At 44.3% G+C, this 16,341-nt stretch overlaps 1 protein-coding gene across 1 annotated transcript; it reads left to right on the top strand.

Moving 5' to 3' along the window:
* Positions 1-10,356: 10,356 nt before the first annotated feature.
* LOC135705587 (uncharacterized) lies at positions 10,357-10,917 on the top strand. The gene has a single exon (XM_065227359.1). The coding sequence runs from the start codon at positions 10,357-10,359 to the stop codon at positions 10,915-10,917; it is 561 nt and encodes a 186-aa protein (XP_065083431.1).
* Positions 10,918-16,341: the final 5,424 nt, after the last annotated feature.

The raw sequence follows: 16,341 nt of genomic DNA on the forward strand, positions 1-16,341 counted from the left end.
GATTTGTGGTCTTCGATAAAGCTACTCTGCATAGTTTTCTCAATATTGATCCCATATTTGGTCAAAATTAAGCAATTTTTGAATAGTTTTGTTCCATACAAATTTGATCCACCCTCGCTTCTAAGTTTGTAATTGAGTAATTCCGTTGATAATTTAAAAATTTGCAATGCCACATGCAACCAACAAACTGCAGACGACCGCTAGCAGATCTCTCCCGATGCATGTTTCGTATCTTCTTTACGAAACATTCGTTTTGGGAAATCTAAATCCAAATCCCAGCTCATTTCGCGAAAACTTCAAAAGCCTAATTACTATAATGACACTTAATGGCACTCCTCGGATGACAAAATGCTGACAGATCACGAGAACCCAACCTCAACGATCGCCTAATTTAAAGCGTACCCATTAGGGTTCCTCCGTCCGCTGTCCGCATCATCGTCGTCGTCGTCGCCGGCCGTTTTTGCTCAGCGAACCTCCCCGGGAAGGGCACTTCCTAATCCTGAATCCTTCTCGGACTGCGTGAACACAGAGCCGAGCAATAATCGCCATCAATTTATCAAAACGTCGCAAACGAAAACGAAAATCACGAACCTGTCCTGTCCTGCGGCCTGTGATGGTGATGGAAGGGGTGGGTGGAGGAACCGTCGTCTCGGAAGATAAAAACAGAGCAAAAAATAGCCATTTGTCGTGTTTCCTGAGTTCTCTGGGTCTAAGATCGGCACCGATTTTTTTTTTTTACGTTGGCTTTGTTTTGCCGAGCCGTGTGTGTGACTTGCGCCTTCTTTCGAACGACTTGCGAAAAGGCAATTTCGGGCGGGAACTTGTCAAGATTTAAAATTTTCTGAGTTTGGATCTTTGGGCTTTTGTGTGTCTCCTTCTGACTTCGGGTGTTGTGCGGGTTCGTGTCCATATAGTGCTCGCGGGGCCATTATTGGAAGGAAAGGATCTGCACTTGAGTGGCGAACGACGGACGGGTGGGGTTTGAGTGTGTCTCCGACTCCGATTTTCGATTCGACGACTGGAGATCCAAACCTGACGCGGGCTGCTACAGTGCTTTGCCCAGCGGGGACGGGTCCAAACGAGTGGAATTTTAATTAAAATTCTAAGAGACACCCAGAAGTGGTTTCCGAGGAATGACGCACCCGGACGAGAGAAACGGACGACGTCGACGACGACGACCATGCGATGATATGGCTGCAGGCGATGCTGGTGTGGTGATTTCCAACGAAGACACAATCAAACGTCTGCCTTTTTTCGAAGGGTTCGATGCGGGGTTCGGAGGTTTTGTCAAGAGTGTCTAGTTTTTTTGTTTCGGGAAAAAGGTGTCCTGTATTTTTGGAACGCCAACCCTCCCAGACCCAATTTCATGCAATGACTGTCCAAATGTTGAAGCCCTTGAAAATCATTAATTCCCGATGCTGCACAGAGTGCATGAATTCACGGGTCCCGAAAATTAATGACAATCCCGAGGACTGTCTGTTTGTAGGATAGCAGAGCAGGCGAAAAAAAGATCCTTGAAACAAATTAGAAGGAGGCGTTTGACTTTTTTTTTCTTCGTTGAAACGAGAAATGAAAAGTTCTCGAGAACCAAAACAAGATTTGCAAGATCATCCCAACGTTCGCTCTTCGATGGAAGATGACGGTTCAAAGGTGCACTGGAATCGAGAAAAACACACCGGTATGTTACAATTTATGCTTCGGTTTGAGCACAGAACAAATTAACACCGCTATAAACGTAAATTTTTAATAAAATTTTATTAGATTACATCTCATTTGTCTCTCACATCTGCTTTTCGCCTTTTGCCGGTGGTGGTGATGAGGCAACCTGACGGTTTCGGTCGTTTATTTTCCTCTGGGACGGATGGTAGTCGAGTGTGTGTTTGTGAGAAGCATCCTTGTTTTTCACTTTTTGGGGAGTGATCAATGGCACTTAACTGATCCAAAATAAATGCTTTGATCTTTGGATTTATGCGGATGTGGTGATGAGTCGATATTGCTGTTTCGAAACCCTGAGGATGAGGACGTTTCGAAAATTTTAGATGCTTGTAACATTCAACAATTTTTAAACAAGGGATCAAAAAGGGGAAACCACGTTTCTCCTCCTCTGAACGACCGTTGGAAAATTGCGATAATATTTGAGCCAATGCAAATTTCAATGTGCAAATCAGATGGAACAATAAGCTAATTAAGCTTTATTTATTTAAGAAGACCCGTGTAGAGGTTCGAAACGTCTCATACAAAAAGTATTTTTAGTTTTTACTAAAACCGACACTGTAGGCTATCGTCGAAACATATAGATTAGGCAACAATGAATGTAAGGCATAAAAATGTGACCCTCGAATGTTCAGAACAGAGCCTCGAAAAAAGACCCGGTGCAAAATTTGAGCTCAATATTTGTTTGAGTTTTTTGAAAATTGAAAAACCACCGGATATCGATTTTTATGAATGAAACGTCGACTTCTGGTATTGATCTGGTCATCAAAAATTGACCTTCTGGGACTTAATTTTCTTCATGAGATATGGACAACAACTGGGACTTAATTTTCTTCATGAGATATGGCACATTGATAAATTTAACACTAAAAATCGACACAACTATTTTCAAACGGCTTGTATATCATCAGCAGCATCTAATAGGGGAAAAGTTGGCTTCGGCAATACCTTAACCTTTTATCGTCAGGGGGGTAAACAACGTCCTTGAGAGCTCAATTTTGGCATGTGGATACATTGTGTTTCAGAGCAACTATTGGCCAAATTTGAGTGCTCTAGGACTTTGTTTACCCCCTGATGATAAAAGGTTAAAGTATTGCCGAATCCAAGTTTTCCCCCACGTAATTTAAATTTTTTTATCAAGGGCATTTAACATCTCCGCGATGCATTCATGTTCGTACTAATACGTGATTTTGTTGTTGTTGTTGTTCTTTATTATTGACATTTTACATCCTGCGGATGCATTCATGTCAGTTGAATTGGTTTCTGTGTAAACAGTGTGTGAGTGTGTTCAGAGTGATGTGAGGGTGAGTGTTAGTGTTTACGATACAGTTCAAAATTCACTTAGCTTTCTTATCGTTTGCTCGTTTCCTGGTTCATCGTCTGCATGCTCACCAGCTAAATCATCGGAAAAGCGGAAACAATAACAACAACAACAACAACAACAACAACAACAACAACAACAACAACAACAACAACAACAACAACAACAACAACAACAACAACACCACCACCACCACCATCCGCTCAAACTCAGTTTGAAAAATACTTGTTTCAAACCTTAAAATGACTATATCTTTTGATTCAGTGATCCAAACGTCATAATTAGGTGATCAAAATGTGTATTTTTTAAAGTTCTAAAAGTGTTTTGAAGCATAGTTTTCTCTAAATACAAAGCAAAAAAAGTTATGGTCAAAAAACTGTTTTTTCATGAATCACCCTAACCTTCTAGTTGTTTCAGTTCGTAGACTGCGTAGATGATGAGATAAAAATTTGTTGTCTTAGACAAAGTTGCTTGGTTTTGCATTCTCTACAACTTTAAATAAGTAAAAAAAGTTCCCAAAAATTTGCCTGAAGAGTTAGATTTCTGAAGATTGACTGAAAAGATGTGCTTTTTCATTACCAACAATTCTTTCGAAGATATCAAAACGCTACAACGAGTAGATTTTGCGGAAAACCCAATTTCCATGTATTTTTCCGCTCTGGACCACTGTGCAATGTCAATAGGCTTATCAAAATTATCCAGGCCAGGATGGTGGAACTCAGAAATAACGATTTTGCCAACAAGATTCGCTCTCTCCAAGATTGTGCAAAACCATTTTGGAAGATGACCAAAATTTTGAAAAATAAGTCGAGACCGATCCCTCCGCTTTCCTCTGTTGACCACTTAGGCCCATCCCTACTGATAACCCCAGTTGAAAAGGCCAATGCTCTTGGCCAACATTTTGTGATTTCACATAATCTTGCAGTACTGGAGGCAATGTCTAAAGTCGCTGACACCCCCGTAGTAGTGCATGATGATAGTAGATTAGATAATAACATCTTTTTCAAAGAGCAATTCGGGTTTAGGAAAGGCGATTCTACCATCCACCAACTCGCACGGGTTACTAACATCATCAAGCGGAATAAGTCCGTTTCCAATACATCTGCCATGACATTGGTGGACGTCGAGAAGGCGTTCGACAATATGACATATAACAATGCATCGATATAACATTCCGATCTACCTCGTGAAGATCATCAAAAATTACTTGAACAATGTCCCCCTGATACGTTCAACGTTGATGCAGGGGTCCTTCAGGGTAGTCTACTTGGGCCTATCCTATTCAACATTTTCAAGTCAGACGTTCCTCCCCTGCTGGGTGGTGGTATCCTGTCAATGTTCGCAGATGACACCTTCATCATCTATAAGGGTCGAGTGATCCGTGCTCTGGCGAGTAAACTACAATCAGGCCTGGATGTTCTGTCCGACTATTTCAAGAACTGAAAGATTTGTATCAATGCAGCTAAAATACAAACCATTCTGTTTCCACACTCGAATTCACCTCGGCTTGTTCCCCCTGCTAACGCCAAGACCCATCTTGATAGCACTCCCATTGAATGGTCGAGTGAAGTAGTCTAGTCTCACCCTCGATAGCAAATTGCTATTCCGATCCCATGTGGACAAGACATCCACCAAGTGTAACATCTTGATCAGGTCGCTCTACCCTCTGATACAAAGGAAGTCCACCCTGCCCCTCAAAAACAATCTTGCTGCCCACAAGCAGATCATTCTGTTGGCTAATTCAGTATGGTATGCCAATCTGGAAGTGCCACCACCTAAAACTTCAGAGGATCCAAAGCAAGATCCTCAGAATGATCCTTAACAGTCCACTGCGAACTCGTAATTCTGAGATTCGCCACCTGGCCGGTCTTCAAACACTCGAGGAGCGAAAGACTTCCACGTTGTAAAGGCTCAGAGTCGCCTGTCTACGATCAAACCACCAGATCATTCGTGATTTGGCAACATAGTTTAAGTAGTTAGGCAGGATCGTGTGCTCAAGTAGGTAGGTTATCAAATTTTTAAATTCAACGGAAACAATCCCATAAAAGGGTATCCTGTTAATTAGCGCTAAACGCAATAATCACATTAGAATAACGAATTAACAAGAACAAAGTTGAAGAGCCAAAGGCTAACCAATTGAAATGTAAAACCAAATGTTGAAACATAAAAAAACTAGAAAATAAACGTAAATTTTACTACTACTCGTCGTAGGTCTATTCACAATGCAGAAACGATCATCGCACTGGTACCTGTTACCACAAACACGCGACGTGTACTGGGACGATTCCCGGGTTTTGGCACCAACAATGTTTCGGGAAACTACTTGCCGGATCGGTTACACTTCTTGTGTGGATGAGCGAGATGCGTGTATGATTTAGAGTGAGTGCTATTACGTGTATGTGTTATACAATTCAAGGTTAGTATAGTTTGTTGAAGGTAATGTTTAAAATGTTGGTACTACAGGTTTAAATTCACTTTATTTTGATTTCAGGTATCGACAAAACTTGCGGCAACAATTCCTATACGGCGAAACGAAACAAAACTACCATTTTTACCACAATTCTTAAGTGATCTAGTAGTCACAATGATCCAAGATTTCAGTAGACAGCTTGTTCTCGTCACGATCGGTCGTTTTTTCGGTACTTTCGAGCTGTTTATTTTTCTCCTTTTTTCACTTCGTAGCGAGTCTACTTTTTTTCCTAATCGCCTGGAAATCACTCGTGGCTGGCCATAAGGCTCCCCAACGCGAGTCATCGGAGTAGTGCTGGCTTTTAATAGCCATTAAATCCTAGAAACATATTTCTTGTTTTTTCATAAACCAAAGTCACCGGCTGGGGATAGCAGCTATTGGAACAAAAGCACGAGCTTTTGTCGGTTAGAGAAGAGAGTGGTCAGAACAATCTCGCACTCACAGTGAATTAGTAGTGAGTTACTATTTGTTCACATCCCTCACCGGGTAAAGTAGGCGCAGTGTTTCGGTGCAAATATCCGTTAAAAACCGTTCTTCACAGCCGGAATAGTCTTCGGTACAGGTCGGGGACACCCCAAGTCAGTTTTCGTGGCGCAATATATCACTCCGTCGAGTGAAAACCCCAGTCTGATACAGTGAAAGCAGTTTAACTCAAAGAACTCACTCCCAAGAGAGCGGTCTCTTATCCGGTATATAACAGTGAGCCGTAGTGTTTTCGCGGGTGTTACGTTCTCCGGATAACTTCACTCTATCTATCTGGTTTCCATTTCCCCCGAGGGAAAAAATAAATAATCAAAGTGCATCGTTGGGGGTAATTTTGCCCGCGGTCCACCGACCATGGTGACCCTTACTGGGGACCCAGGTGGAGGTCTATCGAACAAATCTACACAAAACCTAATCAATGGAAGCTACGCTGGAAGAACCCTTCCAGAGTACATGGACCCCTTTCTCTTAACAACCTCCGTGGAAAAATGGATCGGCTCAAAAATAGAAGGAGCTTTTCCAGAGGGCAAAGGAATCTCCTACGCTCTCAAGGTCCGTAGCCCTGAACAAATCGAACGTCTGCTGGCGATGTCGAAGCTACTCGACGATACAGAAGTCAAAATAAGCAAACATCCTAACCTCAACTTCACCCGATGCGTTGTAAGCTGTCTAGACACTGTGAATTTTAACGACGATGATCTCAAGGCTGCCCTAGCTTCTCAAAAGGTTGCGGATCTTCGCCGGATCATTCGAAGGGTTGGGGAACTATCATCCTAACGATCGAAGGGACTACTCTTCCGGAATTCATAGACTTTGGCTGGCTTCGATGCAGGACAAGACGGTACTATCCGGCACCGATGTTGTGCTATAAGTGCTGGAGTTTTGGACACAGCAGGGCTCGTTGCCAGCAAACCAATGCTACATGTGGAAACTGTGCCCAACAGCATGAGACCGCTGAAGGACAACACTGCTAGACTACTTGTTTTTGCACCAGGTGCAATATAGCCGAACACAGCCTCTCAAGCCACAAGTGCCCCGTGTACGTTACCGAAAACGAGATTCAAAAGATCAGAGTAGATCAAGGGCTCTCCTATCCAGCAGCCAAGAGGCTCTACCAACAGACGCATGGTACAAGCAGCTACGCTGGCGTTGCCTCTGCTGGCAAGGACCAAATTATGTTCGAACTGTCCGACAATCTTGCAATCATCCGTCTTGAAATGGAGGAAAAGGACAAGCGGATCCAAGCACTCAAAGCTGGCAACAATGGCAACATCACCAACAGCAACCTGATCCATGAACTTATGGCAAAAAACGATTCCCTCGCGGAAGAAATTAAGAGGAAGGACGATCGTATATTCGCCCTGGAACAGGTCCCAGTCGAACGATCCAGGACCATCAGCGGGGATGATACGATTGAACACCTATCAGCCCAAGTGTCTTCACTCAATAGCACCGTCGCCCTCAAAGATAAAGAGATCGCCACACTGCGAGCAGTTGTAGAAAAAATTCCGAAGGAAAACACCACCTCAACACCGCAAAACTCCCACAAATCCAGGAAACTCTGCCAAGAGGGAACATCTAAAAATGATCCGCTATCCAGTGAACTTCAACCACCCAAACCCCTAAAATCAGACCTGCGGGAGGCTCGACTCCGAAGCCGAAGCCGCAGCAACAACCCCAAAAAGGTAACTGGATCCCCAAAACGGTCCCGCTCTCCAATCAAGAAAGACAAAAGGAGCAACAACAACAACAAAACCAGTAATAGCAACCAACCAACGCAAAAGAACAAACCGAAACTCAAACTCGGCATTGACCCTGACTCGCTTTCGCGCTCATCAGAGCACTCCGACGACCCTATGAACTAATACAATTCTCACTGCACCATTCACCCCCAACAACCTACAATGCACCCCACAATCCCACCCACCCAAGATAATACGGTTCTTCAAAATGCGGAGTCACCCAGTCATGTAGCCGATACAAACGACATCATCACACCAACCAACACCAGCTGGATGAAGAAAACGGTGGAAGCCTCGGGTAGCCGGGGCCCCGTTAGTGCGGACGCTACACCCCCACCGGAACTGTCGGACAACCTCCGGCACTCGAACGCTCTCCCCGTTACCGGGACGCACAAGGGTGGTATCACCTGTTTCCCGTCTAGACCTTGGGACAAACGAGGCCCCGTTGGTGCGGAAGCCATACCCCCACCAGTACTAGCGGACAACCTTCGTTCCCCTTGGACTGACGGAGGAGGGACGGACAAGGGTAGAAATACCTACACCCCTGGAAGGACCATGGAAAGCTGCGAAGACTACGTGAAGCAACTCACTCCCCGCACAACACATAAGAAAAAAGGACTCCAATTTCATACCAATACAACTCATCTGACAGTTTCGGGCCACACAGGTTTTAACCTCAGCCCGCTTCTACCCGCAGCAAAAACAGATGCAGCCCTATATGACCTGTTCTCTCATCAAAGATTTGGATCATCGCTACTCAACCAACCGTCTTCCTCCCACAACAACAATAAACAAGCCACAAACAATCGCCCCCCTCACAAAGTGGGGAAAACAAATAATCCAGAAAGAACTCCCGGACTTGCGGCAACCCTGCCAGCGATAGACTCTCTTCGTCTGCCTCGTTCTGGTGAAGCCTCACCTATCATCGGACTTCTCGAATCAACGACAAACCTGCCAGTGCTGGACTCCTCACCGGCACCTTCCTCTGGCGAGACTACACTCGCAAGGACTCCGCATCGTCTAGAAATCCCTAAAGTTGCAACCGTTGATAGAACCAGGCTTGTGCTGCAGTGGAATATAAATGGTTACATGAACAATCTCCCAGACCTTGAGCTCCTGGTACACGAAAACCCTCCTTTGGTTCTCGCTATTCAAGAGATCCATAGGACCAGCACCGAAAACCTAAATCGTACCCTACGGGGATCATATCACTGGGTATACAAAAGTAGCCCTAATATATACCACTCCGTTGCAATTGGCATCCACACATCGTCAACTTTCTTCCCGATCCAGATTCAGACCGATCTTCCGATCGTGGCGGTTCGACTTTAAGCCCCTCTCGCAGTATCTATCATCAGCATCTATTTACCCTGCGGACAAATACCGGACCTACAAAACAAACTATTCGAGACGCTCAAGCAGATTGATGAACCTAGAATTATCCTCGGCGATGTCAACGGACATCATCCGGCTTGGGGCAGTTCAAAGTGTGACTCCCGAGGTAAACTTCTGGCCGATATCGCTGAATCTCTTGAGCTTATCATCCTCAACAATGGATCAAACACGTACATCAGCGGTCAAAGGGAGTCCGCCATAGACATATCAATGGTAATTTTAGACATTGTGAGTCAACTGCTCTGGCAAATTCACGAAGATCCCATGGGCAGCGACCACCGACCAATTGACATCTTTCTGAACGACCGTCCACCTGAAACATCGAAACGCCCAAGATGGATCTACGAGCTGGCAAATTGGGAAACTTTCCAGTCAGCGATAGATGCACGGCTTGAAGAGGCGATGCCGGAGACAATCTCCGACTTTGTATCCATGATTAATCGCGCATCCAAATCATCAATACCACGAACAAGTTCTCACCCCGGACGTAGAGCCCTCCACTGTGGACCACTGATACAAAGACTGCGGTCAAAGCCAGAAGGAAGGCTTTACGAGCTGCCAAACGACTGCCCGAAGGACACCCCGGTAAGGAAGAAGCGATGGCCTCCTACAGGAAAAGCCGTAACGGTTGCCGACAAACGATCCGAGAAGCGAAGCGAAACAGTTGGGAGAACTTCCTAGAGAGCATCAACGCACACCAAACATCAGCGGAACTTTGGGGACATGGTTATGCCTTAAGCGGCAAAAAAAGAACCACAGGTATTGCCATCCGAGCAAACGGAACAATCACTCGTGAGCAGAGCGTCGTAGCAGACACGTTTGCTGACTATTTTGCCAATCTCTCCTCGCTTGGCAGATACGACCAGCATTTTATCAGGCGGCACGGAGTCTCCAACGAATCCTTAGCGCGACTGCAGATCCCTAGTGACCGTAGCGGCCTTCAAATCAATCGCCCCTTTTCCCCAGTTGAACTCAACTATGCGCTATCGAAAGGAAAAGGGAAATCTGCGGGCCCCGACGGCCTCGGCTACCCAAGTCTAAAACACTTGCCCTCAGCAGCGAAGCAAATCTTTCTGCACCTTCTTAACAAGATCTGGCTCAACGAATCCTTACCTAAAGAATGGAACCACAGCCTAATGGTGCCAATTCCCAAAAGCGGTTGCAATCCAGTCGACCCCAGCAGCTACAGACCAATTTCCTTAACATGTTGCACCAGTAAAATCATGGAAAGAATGGTAAATCGGAGACTGATTCAATTCTTGGAGGACCACGGCCACCTTGACCATCGGCAGCACGCCTTCCGTCCCGGTCATGGAACAGGAACGTACTTCGCTACATTGGGACAGCTACTAAATGACGCCAAAGAGCGAGGGGAACACACAGAAATCGCAACACTCGACCTGTCGAAGGCCTACAATCATACCTGTACACCCAACATCATCAAACAGTTACAGGATTGGGGTCTATCGGGACATATATTGGCATTCGTCCGCAAGTTCCTCGACAACCGGACCTTCGAAGTATGTATTGGAGCTCACAAGTCAAAAATTTGCCGAGAAGAAACGGGGGTTCCTCAAGGCTCAGTCATCGCCGTCACTCTTTTTTTGGTAGTAATGAACGGGGTTTTCCGTAACCTGCCGAAGGATATATACACTTTCGTATACGCCGACGATATTGTCCCCGTCACCGTGGGCAGAACACCGAAGGCCTTGAGACGGAAGCTTAAAGCGGCGGTCAATGCTGTAGTAAGAGCTCAACCGGATTTCAACTCTCCGCGGAAAAAAGCGCCGTAACGCACATCTGCAGTTCTAATCACCGTATCATCCCCAGCACGATCACTATCAACGGTAAAACAGTTCCTTTCCGGAAGACAATTAAGATTCTCGGCGTACGCATTGACAGACACCTTACCTTCAAAAACTATTTCCTGGAGGTCAAAGAGAACTGTAAAACGCGGATAAATTTACTAAAGACGCTCTCCAAAGAGCATCGCAGCAACAATCGAGATATAAGACTGCGAGTCGCAAAAGCCATCATCCACAGCAGGCTCCTCTACGGAATTGAGCTTACCTGTAACGCTTCCAATCATCTAACTATAATCCTCGGTTCAGTATACAACAGCTCGCTTCGAATTATATCTGGACTTCTGCCATCCACACCCGCCATCTCCACCTGCATTGAGGTCGGGGAATTGCCTTTCGTCTTCTGTCTAACCACCACCCTATGCAAAAGAGCCGTTTGCTTTCTATAGAGAACCGCTCCCTGCCCCGGAAATGTCTATCTCCTTGACGAGGCTAATCGACACCTGCGTCAAATATCAAACCAGGAGCTACCCCCAGGACTAGAAATTGGGCCGCTCCACAAGTGCGCTACGACAAAACCAATAAAAACAGAACAGAAAAACACCGTTGTTAAACTACAAACCATAAAATACGCTAACCATGCGATCCGTTTCACCGATGGCTCTAAGGCACAAGGGCGCGTAGGCACGAGCATGACTGAAGGAACTTCATTCCAGCACTACCGTCTTCCGGATATTTGCTCGGCTTTTTCCGCTGAGGCCGCAGCTATTACCCTAGCAACGTCTAGTCCATCCACCGGTCCAGTAGTAATTTTTTCCGACTCCGCCAGCGTTCTATCAACTTTATGCAGCCCGACCGCAAGGCATCCCTGGATTCAAGAGATACAGAACAGAATCAATAACAAAATCGTACTCGTTTGGATTCCGGGACACTGTGGAATCATAGGTAACGAAACGGCAAACCAACTAGCCGCGTCTGGAAGATACGCTCCTTTTCTAACACGTGAAGTCCCCGGACAGGACATCAAACGATGGGTTTCAAGTACGGTTCGCGCAGCCTGGGTGGCCGAGTGGAACAGTCTTAGACATTAGAAAATCAAAGGTGATACGCATAAATGGGAGGACCTTCCCATTCTAAAAGACCAAATAAAAGTTTCAAGATTCCGCACTGGCCATGCGCGTTTCTCACACAACATGGGAGACAGTAGAAACTTCAGAACACTGTGTGAGATTTGTCAAACGCGACTTTCCGTTGAACACGCCATCATCGAATGCCCTGCCTACCAATCCCATCGGAAGCTCCATGGTATCCCCAATAGCATTAGGAACGCCTTACAAAATGACAAATCCTCCACATCGGCTCTTATCTGTTTCCTAAAAGACACTCAATTATACGACCAAATATGATCCCGAAAAAAAAATCTAAGTAAGGACAGCACACCATACGGCCCCACAGAAACTGCCACAAACCAATGCTACAACTCCCACACACGATGAACACCCTGCTTTCAACAACGGACATGATCTGGGACGAACAACAATACTTAACATGGCAACGACCCGGCTTTCCGACAGAAACAACGTAAAAAACCCAAATATCTAATTACTGTATTATCGTAACAATTACTCAGGGGGGCCTCAAACGCCCTCTTCTATGAGATAACCGGAGATGAATCAGCCTGCGGCTGAAAATCTCAATAATAAAAAAACAAAAAAAAAGATCCAAGATTTTAGATATTGAGAGAATGAATATTAACTGAACTCGTTTTGGAGGCTAAACAACCTATAATTGAAGCACTCATCAGCAACACTCCTTACATAAATACCAAATTCCATTGAAAGCATGGACATAATTTAAAACTTTTGAAGTAAAACGGCACGTTCCTTCATTATGAATAGTTTGGTGTACCATAGCGGTAAGACCGCTTTGGATAATGAGTAAAATTGGAGTAAATTTTGAGTAACTCTGGGTAACTCGAGTTGCTCAATATTCAATGTCGAGGTGACATAGCAACCTGTTTGTTTTGTGTGCATTCCACAATTCAAGCATAACTTTTCAAAAGGAGGTAAGTCGCAAAAATAAACAAATCGAGTTTTCCCTCTATCCGGTTGTAAATTTCATGCTTTACTCTATAGTAGTTGCGAAACAAAGTTTAATTACTTAATCATCGAAGAAAAAATAAATTTAATTACCAACCTATGTGTTCTTCTTTCAATGTTTTGAAAAAGGTTTAGATACACCCTATTGCCGTCAATATGACGCAACTGTCAAACATTAAAAATAACACGCAAACCACAGATAAGCCAACAGTGAAACGTCACATGTGCAAATGAAAATCGAAAATTTGAATCAGCAGTTGCGTCGTGCTGCTTCCGAATAAATTTAAAATGGAACAACTCACTACCTGATATTAGATCCCGGTATTTTAAACTTCAGTTATCCTCTTGTTCCAGATAACCTGCTCCTGACTAAGGATCTCCTTCTCCGTTTCTCAAAATGACGAATTTCTTTGTGAGAGTTAGCAGACCGACGTATTTCTGCTTCCAAATAAAAACTGGTGTATCTGACGCAGGTGTAAAACGATCTGTCAAATCGACGCATCTCACAAGGTGTATATAACAACTAAGGTACTATAACGACGAATCAATCAAGGTGTATGTGGGAAGTTCAGAACCAAAAGGGTGTGTCTTTTAATTTTATCAAAATTGCTATTAATGTATGCAAAAACCCAACATTTTTCATAATAATCATAAACCACAATCCTGTATGTAACTTTTGACAGCAACAGATCGTGAAAAATAACTAAAACTTTTAAATAGGATTTAATAATATAGTCTGAATATTGCTACCCCATTTTTCTCATTTGCTGTCAAATGTTGCATACGTCCTTTTGAAAAGTTATGCTTGAATTGTCAAGCAAAGATGTTTGCCGAGGAAAATCTTATCATTGGATGGCGATTATATTAGTAGGATTTTTCTAGTTAACATGGAGTAGTGACACAATTTATCAAAGTGATGATACAAACGGTTATTGAACACAGTTATTTAGCACTCCATTGCGAGCATTTTGGCAGATTGCATAGACACGAAAAAGATTATAGGTGGGGGTTATTCGACTTTTGCCACTGGTGAAGTGATTAAAGTCACGTCGTGGTGACGCGTTTCTCCATTTGATTTACACAGAGAGTCACATCACCACGACATGACTTTTCTCACTTGACTGTAATGACTGTATTGTCTTAAAACTGATCGAAGATTTTACTGATGAGACTTTTTCGCTTCTTTCCCAAATGCACCGTACCATCACAATTCAGTCGTGATTTCTGAGGGTAATGTCAAGGAAATTTATTTTAAATAAAACCTTTCCTCTTAGTTTATACCGGGATTGATATATTTGTTCACTTTGAATTGCAGCTCACTCACGATTTCGGATTAGTGGTGTGGCAATAAAATGTTGAAATTTATAATTGAAAGACCACACCGTTTGCCGAAAACTTAAGGCGACCCGTCATAAAGCACACCAAATACGAACTCGTTTTTCGTACCAGGCCTTCTCCGGATCATTTCGGAAATACATATTCCTGATTTTTCAACTGTGTTGTCCTACCATTGTTCTAAGACTACGCTTATAAGAGTAATTCATGCTGAAAAGAAATACACATGGATTATTGAGTATTTGTTTGCAAGAATACAAAACTGGAATAAATAATTACTCTGGCAGCTTATGTTCGTTTATACAGATTTAATTTTATTTTTTTTTACGAATGCGAAACTACTATGATTACTTTTGAGTAATTATGAGTTACTCAAATTTACTCGCTGTGAAAATATTAACTCTGAGTGCAGCCGTCTTGCCCGCTGATGTGTCTGGCGAATCCCCAGGAGTACGCGTACCCCAGGTTGAGAAACGCTGTTTTAAAAAATTGAGCTCACGAGGTATGAAGCAATCCACTAGAAAAACAAATCTTCCATGTCGAGCAATATCGATTATTAGAAATGAGGAAACAAGTTGATAAATTGACCCGCCCTAGAATTCTTTCTCCCCGATTGTCCACTGTCATTGTTGGGATACATTTTTTCCTCTCTCTATCCCACATGCTGCCCAACAACAATCGAACTATCGGCTAGCACAACGGTCGTCGTCCGTGTCGTCCTCGTCATCATCAGCATCATCAATCTGTGGGTGCCTACTAGGATTGACTCGAGAAAAAAAGGACAACGCGCCACACCACACCGCTATCAACCGCCTGCTATGGACCTATCTGAGGTGCGTGAGAAATGAAGCGATAATTGTTGTTATTTTGTAGCTCTATGATGATCCTTTTGTTTGTGCCCTGGCAGGATCAGGTTGTGTCCCTTTTGTCGGTGCGATTCGATCCGTTTCGGATGATTCGAAGTTGGTTTTTTCTTCTTCTTCTTAGAGTTTTCATTCGTCAAAGTGTGGAAGATAAATGATACGCAGAGCAGAGAGACGTTCTGGCTTTTTATGGGATTTTATCGGTGACGGTTACAAGTGTTACGAGCTTGTCGACAAAGTGCAACCGGCTGCTGCTGGATTCCGAGAAGCTAGCTGTAAAGTTTGAATTTATTAGAACGGTGACTTTTCCCAGCGGATGACAAGTTTCGGGTTTTCTCACGATCTGCTCCCACCACGCGCGGTCCGGATGACCTGAGCGATAAAAATCTCTAATTTAATTAGACGTCCATCTCCAGCGGGGCGCTAAAGAGTTGAAGAGTTCAAAAAAGGGCGCCCGAGCGTTTCCGTACTTGGCTACCGGTGCTGGCTCATTATTCATCCAAATTACCCGGGACAGTAAAGTACGCGCCATCCTACGAAGGTGGACGATGAGGTGAGGGTGAGTGGGGGAGGAACTGTGTCTTGTACTTTACTGTTAATGAAGGTTTCAATTGAACCACTCGACCTGAACCCGCGTGCACGCGCACTCTGGCCGGCAGCTGCTTGGAAGGGCCGAAGGTTAGGTCGTAAAAAAACATCACATGCGTAATTAGATGAGCCACTCGAGGAGACTACTTGAAGCGCTTTGTCGATCCAAATCGTACCCAATAGGTCGTCCTAAAGCAGCGGTATTGTGATCACCTGGCGGGCACCTACAACCCACAACCGAACCAAACGATCGCGATGCGGTGTGGGATAGATGACTTTGTTTGATAGTTCCGCTTGTACGAACTGGCCGGGGCTGAAGTTGGTGAACCTTTTTTTTTTTGGTTTCCAAGCGGAATTGGCTTTTCCGCACTGATGCCACGTCGATTGCGGCGACTTCGAGTGAGCACGCTGTACACTTTGTGTGCCATCTCCAAGATCTAAAGAGGGGGAAGGTAAACGGAAAGAGGGTGGTAATTGCTTCGACACGAGAAGGGGGGTAATTAAGAAGTAACGTTATTGACAAGCTGCTT

This window comes from Ochlerotatus camptorhynchus, unplaced genomic scaffold (genome assembly GCF_037179485.1).
Source record: "Ochlerotatus camptorhynchus isolate MF236.1 unplaced genomic scaffold, CSIRO-AGI_Acam_v1.1 ptg000270l, whole genome shotgun sequence".
NCBI classification, from domain to species: Eukaryota; Metazoa; Arthropoda; class Insecta; order Diptera; family Culicidae; genus Ochlerotatus; species Ochlerotatus camptorhynchus.

What these genes read in the sequence shown, in the direction of transcription:
- LOC135705587 (XM_065227359.1), top strand. Translation starts at nt 10,357, where the DNA reads ATGGTAAATCGGAGACTGATTCAATTCTTGGAGGACCACGGCCACCTT.